The 15,194-nt window shown below is 41.1% G+C and overlaps 1 protein-coding gene and 1 long non-coding RNA gene across 6 annotated transcripts in view; both read right to left on the bottom strand.

Moving 5' to 3' along the window:
• Window positions 1-15,194, bottom strand: part of LOC138172841 (uncharacterized) — a 578,919-nt gene that overhangs the window by 70,708 nt on the left and 493,017 nt on the right. The gene's annotated exons all lie outside the window — the stretch shown is intronic.
• Window positions 1-15,194, bottom strand: part of LOC138172796 (PDZ domain-containing protein 2-like) — a 494,585-nt gene that overhangs the window by 17,660 nt on the left and 461,731 nt on the right. For all 5 annotated transcript variants that reach the window (XM_069102680.1, XM_069102689.1, XM_069102671.1 and 2 more), the window contains 2 exons: window positions 8,631-12,297; window positions 4,778-4,895 (listed from right to left, as the gene is read on the bottom strand). In XM_069102680.1, the coding sequence (XP_068958781.1) occupies window positions 4,778-4,895; window positions 8,631-12,297 (3,785 nt within the window). The remainder of the gene's footprint in view (window positions 1-4,777; window positions 4,896-8,630; window positions 12,298-15,194) is intronic.

Below are 15,194 nucleotides of genomic sequence, written 5' to 3'. Positions count from 1 at the left end.
TCTGTTTACCTGGTCACCACCCCTAGCTCGGGTCCTCACCACCTTCTGTCTCGGTCAGTGCCATACCCGATTGGTTTCTGAGGGCATCCAAACTCTAGCCTCTCTCATCTATCCTCCACCAGTCTATTGACCCCATGATACTCTCCGTTTTCAAGTCTGACAGCTCTGCTCTGCACAGTTGCCAAAGTGATACTTCTTGTTTTTAAATTTATCAAATGCTTTATTAACTTCATTTTACATTATTCATTTCTGTAAGATTTTGAGTTACAAATTTTTTCCCCTACCCACCACCTCAAAATAGCAATCCCACTGGATATCCCCTCCTCCAATCTGCTCTCTCCTATATCTTCCTCCATCCCCCCTCCGATTTTCCAATAGGGTATGGTGGATCTCTAGGCCCCAGTGCCTGTATATCTTATTTCCCAGTTACATGGAAAATAATATTAATAATAGAATATATATATATTAAACATTTTATTTTAAGACTTTGAATTCCAGATTCATTCCCTTCCTCCCTTATCACCCCTCCCCCTTTACTGGGAAGATAAGCAATTCAATATAGGTTGTACATGTATAGCTATGCAAAACATTCTCACAGTGGATATATTGTAAAAGTCTGACTGTATTTCCCTCCACCCTATCCCACCTGCCACTTGTTCTATTCTCTACTTTGATCCTGTCCTTTTTCAAAAGTGGGTGCTTCCAACTTTCCTCCTCCTCCCAGCCCGCCCTGCCTTCCATCATCCCCCCTCTCATCCCCTTCCCCCCTACTCTCCTGTAGGGTGAGATACCCTATTTAGCGTGTATGTAATTTCCTCCCTAAGCCAAATTCATTGAGAATTCCTGTTCTTCCCCTCCCTTGTAACTGTTTTCCCTTGCCTTTTCTATATGAGATAGTTTACTCCATTCTGTCTCTCCCTATCTCCTCTCATTATATTCCTCTTAATTTCACCTTTTAAGTATCACCCCTTCCTATTAAATTGGTCCTGTGCCCTCTATCTATGTATACCTGTACACAAATATACACACACTCACATATGTATTCATATGCCCATATACCTTCCTATATAGACATGTGTATATATATATATATATATACATACACATTTCTATTCCCTTTTGAGAAAAGTTTCATAAGTTACAATTATCATTTTTCCATGTAGTTCAACTCTGATAAGTTCCTTATGATTTCTTCTCCCTGTTTACCTTCTCATGCTTCTCTTGCTTCTTATATCTAAATGTCAAATTTTCTATTCAACTCTGTTTTTTTCATCAAGAATGCTTGAAAGTCCTCTATTCCACTGAATGACCATATTTTCCCCTGAAACATGATAGTCAGTTTTGCTGGGTAGGTGATTCTTGGTTTTAATCCCAGCTCCTATGGCCTCGGGAATATCATATTCCAAGCCCTTCAGTCCCACAGTGTAGGAGATGCCAGATCCTTGGTTATCCTGAGTGCATTTCCACCATATTCAAATTGTTTCTTCCTGGCTGCTTGTAATATTTTCTCCTTGATCTGGGAATTCCTGAACCTGGCTATAATATTCCTAGGAGTTTTCCTTTTGGGATCTTTTTCAGGGGATGATCAGTGGATTCTTTCAACCTATATTTTGCCTTCTGGTTCTAAAACATCAGGGCAGTTTTCCTTGGGAATTTCTTGAAGGATGATTTCTAAGTTCTTTTTTGATCATGGCTTTCAAGTAGTCCAATAATTTTTAAATTATCTCTCCTGGATCTATTTTCCAGATCAGTAGTTTTCCCAATGAGATATTTCACATTGCCTTCTATTTTTTCATTTTTTTAGATCTGTTTAATAGTATCTTGATTTTCATAAAGTCACTAGCTTCCATTTGCTCCAGTCTAATTCTGAAGGAATGATTCTTTTCAGTGAGCTTTTGAGGTTCTTTTTCCATATGGCAAATTCAGGTTTTTAAGGCAATTCTTCTTCTCATTGCCTTTTTGAGCCTCTTTTGCCATCTGGGTTAGTCTATTTTTTAAGGTGTTATTTTCTTCAGTAAGGTTGTTGACTCTCATTTCATAATTTTCTTGCATCATTCTCATTTCTCTTCCCAATTTTTCCTCTACTTCTCTTATTTGGTTTTCAAAATCCTTCTTAAGGTCCTCTATGTCCTGTAACCAACTCATATTTTTCGTGGAAGCTTTTGGTGCAGGAGTTCTGACTTCACTGTCTCCCTCCTCTTCCATGCTTTTATCCTTTTTGTCTCCAAAATAGAAGTGTAAAGTCAAGATTGTTCTGCTTGCTTTGCTTCCTTCGCCTGCTCATGTTGCCACCCAGTTATTTGACTTTTGAGCTTTTGCCATAGTAGGACTCTGCCACCAGACAGGGGAGCAGTGAGGAAGCTGGCCGTGGTCAACAAGTTTGATTAGACTAAAAGACAAAGCCTCTGTTCTATCATTGAAAATGCCTATGCAAGATGGAAATACCTACGTTAACACCACATTTGAAGATTATTGAGTTATGGCTTTTCATTCACCTGAACCAAACCCTTGGACATGGTCTTTAAAAGAAAGGCAGACCTGGAGAGAACTGGAACTGAAAGAAAAAGAATGTCTAAAGGCTACAAAGATTCTGAATAAGGGTTACTAGTCAATGATGCCCCCTTCACAAAACCATGTTGACCTGGGAGAAGAGGGATGTGCATGGCCAAAGAAATAGGCACAACCAGAGGCAGAAGGAAGCATTGAAGGCATTTCCTGGATATTTGGAAGAATCCTGGGAGTCTCTGGAGAGAAGAATAGTTCCTGGACCAAACAGGGGAGCCCCAGGACCAATCAAGAATAAGTGTCGAGCAACAGCAAGGGATGAGGCTAAGGGATGTAGAGAACTATGAAGTATAAGAACTGGGCAGGTCTGGTCAAAGCAGCTGACTCTGTCCACCCTCAGATCTCTCTCCTTTCAGGGGTGCCTCAATCATAGTTTAGCACTATAAGTCTGGAGGACTAAATAAGTCCCTAGGTGAATTGGGGCTCATCATTAGTAAAGGCATCAATTTTCTAAGAACACTTTTTTTGTTGGTGGAGGGGAACCTTTATAGAGAGGACTATATGCCCCTAAGCTAAATGGAGATCAACTATCAAGGGAAGAATATTTTTTGTCTATTCAACAGCTTGGTTGGGGAGTTTTCTCTACATTGTATTTTTTGTCAGGTGAAATAAAGTTTGTTCAATATTTTATGTATTATTAACTTGAGTGCTTGCATGAGAACTGAGGATCCTTTTCCCATTTTTGTAGAGACCTAGACACAAATTAATTTGGTGTTCACAAGAAAAATCATAGGTGAGGCAGGAGCTGAAGAGTATGATTTTTGGAAAGCCTTCCACGATAGAATCCATTCCAATGTATATCCAGAGCTTCACAAACAAAAACACTTTTGTGTAGCCAGAAGCAATGAAATAAAGACCATACACTAAAAATCATTTCCTGTACTCATCAGATAGCATCTTAGACCCAAGTCATACCTTATTTATCATTATTTTAGATATAATTCCAATAAACTGGGCACTTTGGTTTCCAAGTCCCACTTAGAAGGGGAAGGTGACTCCCAATATAATGCTAACAGCAAAAAAAAAGCAACTACTAGAAATCATAGCAATTGGGGGTAGGGAGAAATGGATTCCTATAACCTAAACTACCCCTGAAGTTTTCACTCTATATTATACTATATTATTATCTTATTACACTATAAGGAATACCTGATTAATGATTATATGTCATAAAAATTTGAATTCTATTTAAGAGGGCAGAGATTGCCTTCTTTGGAAAGATTTTTCTCAAGCACCTACAATGCATTATGCTGCTTTTGTAGAACCTGTGATTTCACTGGGAATAGGGAACATTAAGGAGAGGAAACTCCCTCTAGCAGCAAGCACCCAAGCCGTCCTCAGGGTTTGCTGCCCATACAGGTTCTTGGATCTGCTTTGTTAAAGGAAAGCAACTCAAAATGGGTTAACAAGCTTACTTTAATCAGTCAGACATATATCGTTTACCTTGTTCAGGGGAAAAAGGTCAGCACCCCAAACTTCAAAATATACAGACAGAATTATCAAGACATTAACAGATCAAGTAGACAGCTTTCCAAACTGTCCAACCATTACATCCATACCCAGTCAACATCTGGGTTTCCACATCTGGGTTTTTCAAAGCCGGGGGACTCTCAACAACGGCTTCCCAAAATTCAGATCAAATCACAGAACACTTCTCAAAGTGAGTCCCAAAACAAAGCTACACATCAGGGCTTATATAGCCTTCTCCTGGCTCAGAGAATGTAACAACCTTATTGACTCACTGGCCAATCAAGAAGTATCTACTGAAAAACAAGCCTCCCTCCCCAGGCTTCAGGTGCATTTTAGCCTAGGGGCAGGGAAGATCTTCCAAATTTGCATTCCCATTACACTCCCTCTACCAGAGTAGGTCAGGCTTCTGCTCTTCAGAGAGGTGCCTAGAATTCTGCGAGATTGAGTCTTTTGCCCAGATCTCACTGCTAGTCTGTGTCAGAGGCAGGACTTGAACCTATGCTTTCCTGAGTCTAAGTTTCATGGTACTATGGCCTGCTGCCTTTTTACTATCAATGTAGTTGCTTAATAAATGTTTTGTTGAATGGATGAATGAAAATTATACAAAGTAAATGAAATTTTGGGACTTGGGCCAATTTAAAGTTTTTGGAAAATTTTGTGGAATAACTATTCTTCCCCACTGCAATTCCCTACCCCTACCCCTCAATGTCAGTGAAAAGTTACATTCCCGAATTTTACTTACCTCTGTTTGTGCTTTGGCTTCTCGAATCAGGGTCAAGATATCAGATTTTGACCCCACTGATGACAAAACAGACTGTAATTTTTGCTGGTCCAGGGATGAGATTAAAAGTTGATCCAAACTAAGAGGTAAGAACAGATTTATAGATGTGACACTGAACAAAACATCCACTCCCACTTTATTTAGATGCATTTTCCTTCTTATAAAATCAATGATATTTTCTCATTTTCATAAATACCATAGAGCAAAGAAAGGGGTACCTTCTACACTAACATCACAATGCCAGAGGAATACTCTGAACTGCTTGGAGATGGATTATCCCTTGTGTTTTACTCTCCTCCCTTAAAACTCAGCTACTTAGGGCTTCATTGTTACCACAGTATTAACATTTTTCAGAGTGCTTGGAGTGCCCTCTTTTTTTAAACACACATTTTATTGAATCTTTTGTTTTTTGATTACCTGTTTCTCAATGTATCCCTCTTCCCCTTTCCCTCCAGTCTGCCCTTACCTAAAGAGGATTTTTTAAAAAGGAAACTAAAAGAGCTAAGCAAAATTAAAATGTCAGTTATATTCAATATTCCATACCCACATTGTCCCGCTTCTGCAAAGCAAGGCATCATTAAAATTTTGTAGCATTTAGTTTTGATTGTTTTGTTGTTGATACTTTTTTAAACTTTGTTGTAGTAATTATGTGTATATTTTTTTCTCCTAGTTCTGCTCACTTCCATGATTTTCTGCATTAATTATATTATTTCTTACAATACGGTAATATTCTCAAACTTTCATGTAACACAATTTGTTTAGAGCCATTCCTCCATCTACTTTGTTTCCAGCTATTTGTTACTGCAAAAATTGAAACTGTAAATATTTTGGTGTGTATGGGGCCCCCCCTTTTTTTGTCAACTGATTTCCTTAGGGTATATGCCCAGCAGTAGAATCTCTGGGTCAAAGGGTATGAATACTATAGCCACTTCCTTCACATAATTCCAAGTTGCTTTCCAGAATGGTTGGATCAATTCATTGGTTGTCTTTCTACAACCCTCCAGCCTTGACTCTTCCTCTCTTCTGTCATCTAAGACATTTTTGGAACTTTATTTCATATGGTTATTGATGGTTTGAATTTCTTCTTTTGAAAACATTTCACTGAAAGGCAACCCCAATTGCCGAGCCTTCCCCCCTCCAAGAACAAATCAAAACAAAATAAACAGACAGAAATAAAACTGTTCATATCCTTTGACGACTGACCGATGGGAGAATGACTTTTGTTCTCATGTGTTTTGATTAGTTGTCTATACATCTTGGATATCAGACTCTCATCAGATATATAGAATTGTTTTTCTCTAGTACACCAATTCCCTTCTTATCTTCATTGCATTAATTTTGTACATGCAAAAAGTTTTCAATTTCATATGATCAAAGTTACGATTATTTTATTATCACCTCTCTCCTTTGTTATACATATGAGAAACAGATGATCTGGTTAACATCTAATCTTTTTGTAGTGTGTTTTTTAGTATTCAGAGCATGTATATATTTGGAATTTAATGTGTTATAGTACATAAGGCATTAGTTTATGTCTAATTTTTGCCAGGCTGTTTTTTGGTTTTGTCAGGGATTTGTGTCAAAGAGGAAGTGTTTCCTGGGTATTTTATATTTGGGGCTTTATTGAATATGTAATTATTGAATGAAATTATTTCCAATAATTCCTTGTCTAGTCTCTTTCACTATTATATCATCTTTTCTATTTTTTTTTTAACCAGTTCCAAATTGTGCTTAGTACTTTAAAATACCATTTGAGCTTTGGAAATGCTATTTCCCCTCCATTCCTACTTTTTTCATATCTCCCTTGATATTCTAGATCTTTTGTTCTTCCTAATGAATTTTGTCATTGTTTTGTCCAGCTCTGTAAAGTTTTCCAGGGTAGTTTAATGTAATGTTCATGGGAATTTGAAGACCTTCCCTGCTTTGAAAATATACTCTGCCCCCTAATAGGCTGAATGTAATCTCATGGAACCTGTGGTGGGAGGAGGTTGTTGAAGGGTGGAACAGAGCCCACAGGAAGCTGGGAGTCAGAGCTAGATAGACTGGGAGGAAAGATAGGACAATCAGGCAAGGAGTCAGGCTCCTGAACAAAAGCTGGTTTTTTTCTACCTGCTGTGACAGCTGAGCTTATGTTGGTTTGTGGGAAGGCTAAAGGATGGTATGGTTCTCTGTACTGTTGTGGCTTATTAATTTCTTTCCTAATATGATGGAAGTGGCTTACTGGTTTTGAGATTTGGTTTTCTGGTGTCTGAATAAACATTTTGGTTCTGTCTTCTGTATGGAGAGCATGTTCTATTTTGTGATGAAGATGGGAATATTTATAGTCACAGTTGGTGCTGTACATATTGCATTGGCACTACATTTAGTATAGTACTCATTCTATAAATTAAATTCAATAGCATCATCATCTTTACTATATTGGCACAAAGCAGCCAGGAGCATGGAATCTCTGAAGTAGTGTTTGGTAATTGTATCTATAAAAGTGTCAAGTGTGCTTTGACAGAACAAATCCCCAAGTACTTGGTGCATTTTGTTCTTATTTTGAATGGAACTTTCCTTTTTATTATTCCCTCCTGAATTCTGCTATTGCTATCCAGCATGCTCTTGATTTTTGTGCATTTATTTTCTAAACCTGCAACTAGGCTATTCTACACCATCCATCATAGGAGTCGGGATGTGGACCAGAACTGCGATTTCCTTGCTATCAGTAGCCCCACTGAGGAAACATCCCTCTACCAATATGGGATCTGTGACTTAGACCATAGCCTAGAATACTAAGAGTTTCTGTGACCAGCAGAAGATCACCCAGTCACCAGGTGTCAGTAGCAGAACTTGGACCCATTACTTCCAGGCTCTGGAGCTGAACTCTATTCATTATATTATTCTGAAATGATGGCGTCAGAAAAAGGGACTTTTTTTATGCCTTTCATTTATTTTTCTTGCCTTATTGTTCTCTCTCACATTTTTGGAAGCATAAGATATAATAGTAGGGAAAGGAGGAAGGCTCTTGTTTAGATCAGTCTTCATCTTTCAGTTGTAAAGGACCTTGGGGGCCACCCTGCCTTTTACCTGTACCTGAACAAGAATGTCCTCTGAAACATCCCAGACACTTGTCATCCAGTCTTCAGTTGAAAACCTGCAGCAGCAGCAGGGAACCCCCAACACCCCAAGGCAGCTTCTTCCCTACGTGTCTAATACTGAGGAATTTCCTTCCTTTCTCTCAGAAATGATCTTCTACTACTCCCAGCTCTGCTCTATGGGCTTATGGATTTTCCACTTGGGTTGCATCATTCTCCTTTCTTTTCACATTCTGTCCTCTGCCCCAAAATGTCCCTTTTGAGGTGAAAGTTTACAATTAATTCAGTCTTGAAGAGCAACTTTTTAGGAAAAACTCTCAATTCAAGTCATGTCAACTGGCATTTTTTTCTTGGTGCTAGGTGATATGATAAGTTCTGAGAATACATAGGCATTTCTGCAGGTTTTTTCCCCCAAGTTATTTTTAAAAGAAGGGAAACAAAGCATCAATAAATAAAACTGATTTTGGTTGTCGTTCAGTCTTTTCAAACACGTCTGACTCTTGGAGACCCCATTTGGGGTTTTCTTTGCAAAGATACTAGAGTATCTTGATATTTTCTTCTCCAGATCATTTTATAGATGAAGACACTAAGGCCATCAGGGGTTAAATGACCTCCCAAGGGAGTTAATAAATGTCTGTGGTTGCATTTAACTCTTATCTTCCTGACTCCAGGCCTGACCCACTGTGCCACCTAGCTTATGCATTTTTTTTAAGGGAAAAGAAAGGAAACATACTCACCCTATGGACCAACTCTTTCCAACGTATCTCCCATCCACTGCCTTTTCCTGGATTGTTATATCTTCATCAGAGGCTGAGGCAGGGGTCCCAGGACCACTAATCCAAGAACTATTTCCCCTAGAACATAACCCATCTCCACTCTGACCTTTTGCCAGATGTGAAAGGGAAGGTGATTCATTGAGGTTTGAGAGGCTTTCATTTGGAAGGCCAAGGGACCTCCTGGGAGTAATTTCTAGCTCAGTTTTAAAGTGGCCAGCTACAGGTTCCACTGAATAATCCTCATCACATAGCTTGTCAAGGTCGGGCATGCTCAAAGCCCTCAGCTCTCTAAGTTTAGAGCGGGATAAAGGACATGGTCGAGCTTGGCCTCCAGCTGTCCTGTTTCTCCTGATCTGAGAAGCTGTGCTCACTGCTGGATTATAAGTAGCTGGAGGTTCAAGTAACTTCTTTTGGTCCAAACCAGGGTTCTCTCTTCTTCCTTCTGTTGGATTTGGTGGAGAAACTAGGAGAGTCATAGTCGAGGGTGATTTGTTTAGCTGGGAGGCCAATGAAATGGTTTCATTTTGGTTTTCACCACATGAGCTCAAGCTTCGTCGTAAGGACCTCATGGTATCACTGGAGTTGCTGGGGATCCCTGAAGATATAGTGCCTGATGATCTCCTCCCAATAGGAGGTTTGGAGTTCATGGATACTGCTGAAGGGAAATCAATGGACTTGACTACAGGCCTGTCAAAACTAGCAAGATTTTCAAAAGATTTGATCCTCTGTTTCACAGAAAAAGATGAGGTAGGTTCATGGGGCCAGTTTAGCTCATAGTAGTAATGCCTCCTGGTAGATTTTATTCTATTTGTGACAAGGCAGTTTGCGTCCTGGGCCCCAAGGGCACTAGCACCTCCCAGGTCTGTTTTGGGGATGCTCTGGGCAGTTTCCAACAGTTGTTTTCCTCCTTGAATGCCCTGTCCATTAACCAGGCCAAGAAGTTCACCTTTGGATATTCTTGTCTCGGGTACACAGACATAGTTCTCATCTGCCACATAATTCTGGCTATCTTGAAGAGAGCATCCTGAAGATTGTACAGAGTGGTTTTCACCTCCAAAATGGCTTGCAAGTTGGGCTGGCATCGAGTAAGTTCTTGTAACTGGCCTTGGGGTGCAATAGGGACCATCATGCAGAGTGATGACATTTTTGGAGTTCCCAGGAGGTTCAGACATCTGGTTCGTTTTCTTCTGGTTATTACCTGTCTTCTCTGAAGGCAGATGTGGGGAAGGGCACACAGGCAAGAAAAAGGGGGAAGAAGAAGAGAGTCTTACCTCAATGAAACTTCTTTGAATTTCTTGTTCTTCTGGGGCATCTTCCTGAATGGAGTGAGAAGCCAGAGAAGGTGGGTGACTTGGGGATAGCTCCACTCTTCTGTGGCAGAGCTTGCTTTCACCTTTTCTGTAAAGATTTTCTTGGGCAGAGAATCCTCTCTGGTCACTTTCACCTAACTTGTCACCACCCGGGCTTTTGGGATTTCTTTCAGAAGAGATGGCGATTATCTTTACCTGGTTCATTCTGTCTCTTGAGTCACCAGCAGCTGCCTTGTTCCCCTTTTCACCAAACCCACTGGGGAGAGCTGAGACCACTGTTACTTCTTTTGGGTTGGAAAGGCCAAATTCATTTTGTCCAAGGAGTCTATTTTCATTTGTGTTCCGAGTCATAGGGATGTTTCCATCTGACATGGGGGAACTCATTGGCCCAGACACAATCAAAGCTAATTTACTCTCTTGTCCACGTGTAGGAGATTTGGGAGCCATGGGAGAGCTTTTGTCTGGTTCTCCATGGACAGAAATGCTTCGAGAGCCCAACACTCTCTTTGAAAGAGTTTTGGGAGAGGTTTGGGGTGAAGCAAAAATTTTTCTCTGCTCAGTCCCACTAACCTTGGCAGCCTGACCAGCACTAGGAGCTTCTGTGCTGGGTTTGTTCTTGCTTTTGATGCTGAGGCCTTTCAGCTTTGACCCTGACCTAGGTTTGTGATTGTTATTGAGAAGCGTTTCCATACAACTCTTGGGTGCTGGCCCTTTTGTTTCAGGATTCTGTTTTGGTTGAGATGAAGGACTGGGCAGAGTAATACCCCCCTTAACATGGTTTGTGCTGGAAGTGTGAGTTTTAGTGTTGGAACTTTTTGTTGTGGAAACACACTGTTCCTTTTCATTTATGCTTTGTGTACTATGATTAATTTTACTTGGATCTTTGTACTGGGTCAGAAGCGGACTTCTGACCGATTTTTCTGGTCCTTGTTGCAAGTCCCCCAAGTCCTGACTTTCAGAGATATGAAGGCTCGTCAAATCACATTCTTCATTATTAGATGAACCTGTATTTAAAGAGAATTGAGCATGACTGTAACTATCAATTACCTTAATGGTTGCTTCTTGCTTTTTGCATTGGGATTTGTTGTCTAGCAAGCTGTGCTCTAGGCCATTAACCAACCTGGGGCTGATGGAGGGGATTGGGGGCTTGTGCACAAGGCCACAGTCTCTGAAAGACTCACAGGTTTCCGGAGTTTTGGCAGTGCTGCTGTCTTGCATTTTCCCCTCCATGTGTAAGGCTCTGCATCCCTGTGTAATATTTCCATCTGAATATGCTGAGCTCTCCCAAGAGCCCTTATCCAAATAAAAGGAAGGAAGGGAGTTCATAGGAACTGTTCTGCCTGTCTTTGCCTGCTGGTAAGAGTTGGAGATTGTAGGTTTTTCTGGGCCAAAGGAAGGTGTTGCCCCTGGGGCTGTCTGTACACTACCCATAACAGTACTTCCTAATGGTGAAACTTTGGCTCCTGCTGGGTAAGGTGGATCCCCGGACTGTGGATTCACAGTAGGGCTGGGTCGCCGTTCTACTTGAGAGTGTGGCTTTGGATGAGTATTCATGCAACAAATTTCAATTTGTTCCTCATCTGACTCTGTGGCACTGTGTGTCTGAGAAGAGCAAGATGGTGGATGGGATGTCATGCTGTCCCTGAAGGGAGTGGGTGAAGGTTCTGTAAGAGACTCTGGGTCCAAATGTGAATCCTCAGCAGCTCCAGACCTAGACTTTGGTGATGGCTCAGTGGTGTCAGCTTCCCCGTGGCCAAATGAGGACAAGCTGTCTTCATGTAAGCTGCTAAAATTCCTAGAGTAGGTACTCAGACAGTTTCTATTCACAGTAAAATGCTTGCCTGGATTAACTGAATCCAAAACTGAAAAGTGAGAGGTCCACTGAAGCTGAGGAGATGAAAGTGAAGGCCCACAGTTCATACTTTCAAATGAGTCTTCTTGAACTGTGCTCTGCTCCAGCTGGTAGGAGCTCCTACCTCTTGCCCAAGAGTGTCTCTGAGAACCTCCCTCACCCCAGTGGGCACCTGTTTCTGGAGGATACTCAGATCTTCCTTCACAATCAGCTAACTGACTGATGATGGTGTCAATGTCAGTCACTAGCATCTCCTCAGAACCTCTTAATCCACTACCTCTGTGTACTTCTTTGGTACTGACAGGAGATGGCAGTGTGGAACCAGATTGCATAGCTCCTTCAGTTTCAGAGGCTGGAGCTCCTTTTGAGTGGGTTCCTCCTCTTGTGGCCAAAGTCCCACTGGGATCAGTATCAATCAGCTCCTTGTCCCCTGGTGATTCAAGGTGGTCCTGTGAGCCATCCACATCTGTTTAGAGAAATAAGAGGGGGGAAAAAGGTGGGGTGAGAGGAGGGCTCTGGCAGGAAGCAGAGGTCAACAATGATGTAGTTGAAAAAACATTGCATTTTGAATCCTTCTGCTCTGTATTCCCTACCTTGTGACACTAGGTAAATCACTATACCTTTTTGGGTCTCCGTTTCCTTATCTGGAAAATGAGGCAGATGGATGAATGGATTGTTAATGTCTTTTCCAGCTTTTGAAATCCCACAATCCTACCCGTATGTTCTAAAACTGCCCTAAATAAATGAAATGGGAAATGAATACTAGTTTTAGAACAAACATCCACAGCAGATTTTGGAGTATCTTCTCTGCAGAGTACCCTTTGCCTAACAATGTCGATTTTTAAAAATCCCAGCAGAAACAGACATGACCCTCTAAGAGTCATCAAGTGCCCTGCATATATATTATCTAATTTTAGTATCACAAACCCTATGCTGTCAGTATCCAAAGTAGTTGCCCATTGTACAGAAAGGACACTGAAGCCCAAAGAGGTTAAATGATTTGCTACTGGCCACTTAGCTAGGACTTGAACCACACAGCCAGCTCTTCTGATTTCAAAGCCAGGGGGCCTTTCACTACTTCTCCAGTGTCTTCATGTTTCCAAAGTCCAAAAACTAATTGGTAGTAGTAGGCAGAGTGGGTGCTGGTTTCTGGTTAGGTCCTCTCTTCTGGTGCTTTCTAAGGTAATAGAAGTAATTAATGGAAACAGATTAGAGGGCCATACCTACTGAAACTGTTCTCAGTTCTTTGATCAGCAAGTGATTAGTACTCTCTCCAGCACCCCTCTGCGACTCCTTCACAGCTGTCTCCCCTCAATGAGTCCTTCATAGTATCATATCATAGTAATCTCTAAGTGCAAGGGTACCATCCTGAAATGTGGAAGTAATACAGGACCCACGTCCCAGATAAGTTTTCAAAATAGTTGGCCCAAGACTAACTTGTAGGGGAAAATATGAGACAGTACTTTTTAAATTACATAGTTGAGTACCAAATCTTTTGGTACATACTGTGGGAAAAGTTCAGAGAAGGCTGGAGCAGTCAGTATCTGCTTACTGGGGCATTTCAAGTCAAGGTTGAATGAACATTGGTGAAAGACACTGTAGAGGGACTTCTCAATCACCACTCAATCACCACCATGGCTTTGGATCCTCTTTCTCAACTCTTGAGACCCTATGGCAGTGGAGGGTAAAGAAGATGGTAGGCTTATGCTCTGAACAACAGACTGAAAAGTGTGAGAGAGGACATTCCAGGATATAGGAGGGAGAGGCACTATATCTTACCACTGGACCCAGATGGTTCCAGAGAAGAGAGTGAGGCTGGTGACTTTGCACAGCCCTGCCTTACTTAAATCCAATTCACTTGTAAGTCATGACATCACCTTCCTGATGTCATTGATCCTCTTTGGGAAGGAAGAACAAATCATCATCTGTGAGTAGTAGTAGCTGCCCCACTGGGGACCCAACTGGTCAGTTCCAGTTGGACAATGCTGTTCTTTCCTTCCCCTGCATCCCCTCCCTCTGTCCACATAGGGAATCCATACCTTATATTTCTTTGGCCAGAGCAAAAGTAAATTTTTTTTTTTTTTGCTTTTTGGAGGGCAATTAGTGTTAAGTGACTTGCCCAAAGTCACAGGGCTAATAAGTCTGTCAAGTGTCTGAGGCCGGATTTAGGAATATAAATTTTGATTTTTTTTTCCTCTTCTCTACTTATTTATTCTATTATTAAAAAGAAAAGTAGGACAGTTAACTCTTCAGCCCCAGGTAGCTTCATTTATGATTTCTTGAAGTACAGCACTGGAAAACCAGATTTTTGATTAAACTCATTGTGATTCAAATGGAGCTGCTAGACACCAAGCCTTAAATCTGAATCACTGGTTCTCACTGATTGACCAAGAATAGGTCCCAGCCCAAGCCTTATTGAGTTCTAATGGCTGATAGTGAGTGTAAATAACAACCGTTTCTGTTTTGGCCAGAAACCCTGAGGTCTTCTCCTGTACTGAGCCAAAGATTACACAGGTCATAAATGGCAGAGGTAGGATTTAAGCCTACCTCTACCATCTGAATCACAATCCAATATTCTTTTTTTTAATAGTATTTAATTTTTCCAATTACATATGAAAACAATTTTTAGCATTCATTTTAAAAAACTTTTGAGTTCCAAATTTTTTTCCTTCACTCTATTCCCTCCCTAAAACAATATGCAGTTTGATATAGGTTTTATATGTGCAATCATTTAAAATATATCTCCATATTAGTTATATTGTGAAAGAAGAAAAAGATCAAAAGGAAAGACTAGCAATTTGCATTCAGACTCCATCATTCTTTGTAATGGTATGGAGACAGTTAGGTCAAGGGTTTGTAAAATCAGGATATCATCCTATTACTTAACATTATCTGGGGGTGAAAATTTCTCAGTTTTGTATTAACTTCCCTTTCTCCCCGAATCGCTTCACTTCTGCTGTCAATCAGCAGCAAGCCCTTTCAGGAGGCTTTCTGATTTCCCGCCTCAGTGGGCCCCTCCTCCTGGCCAGCGGGAGTCAGGGACAACCTGAGCTCATCTCCCCTCACCCTTACTTTGGGACCCATCCCCCTTTCCCTTGCTGTCAATCAGCATCCTTGTTCTTTGTAAGCCTGTTTCCCAGCCACTGAGAGATAGTGGGGGGGGGGGGGCTTCCCTGTGACTTGCCATTGGGGAAGATTTTCACACCAAGACTTGAGTCCACCTCTCAGCCAGTTGGAGAAGGGACAGCCAGGGGAAGGGGGTCTGACTGCCTTAGAGTATAAATTCTTGTTCTGCCTTTTGTAATATTCCTCTTCCTCATGATCAGTCATGGGGAAGATGGCCTTCTTCTCCCGGGGAAGAGA

This window comes from Petaurus breviceps, unplaced genomic scaffold, assembly GCF_028583685.1.
Source record: "Petaurus breviceps papuanus isolate PSGF00001 unplaced genomic scaffold, PetGlider_PUasm1.0 129, whole genome shotgun sequence".
In the NCBI taxonomy this organism is placed as follows: domain Eukaryota; kingdom Metazoa; phylum Chordata; class Mammalia; order Diprotodontia; family Petauridae; genus Petaurus; species Petaurus breviceps.
This window is presented reverse-complemented; position numbering and strand designations above follow the sequence as displayed.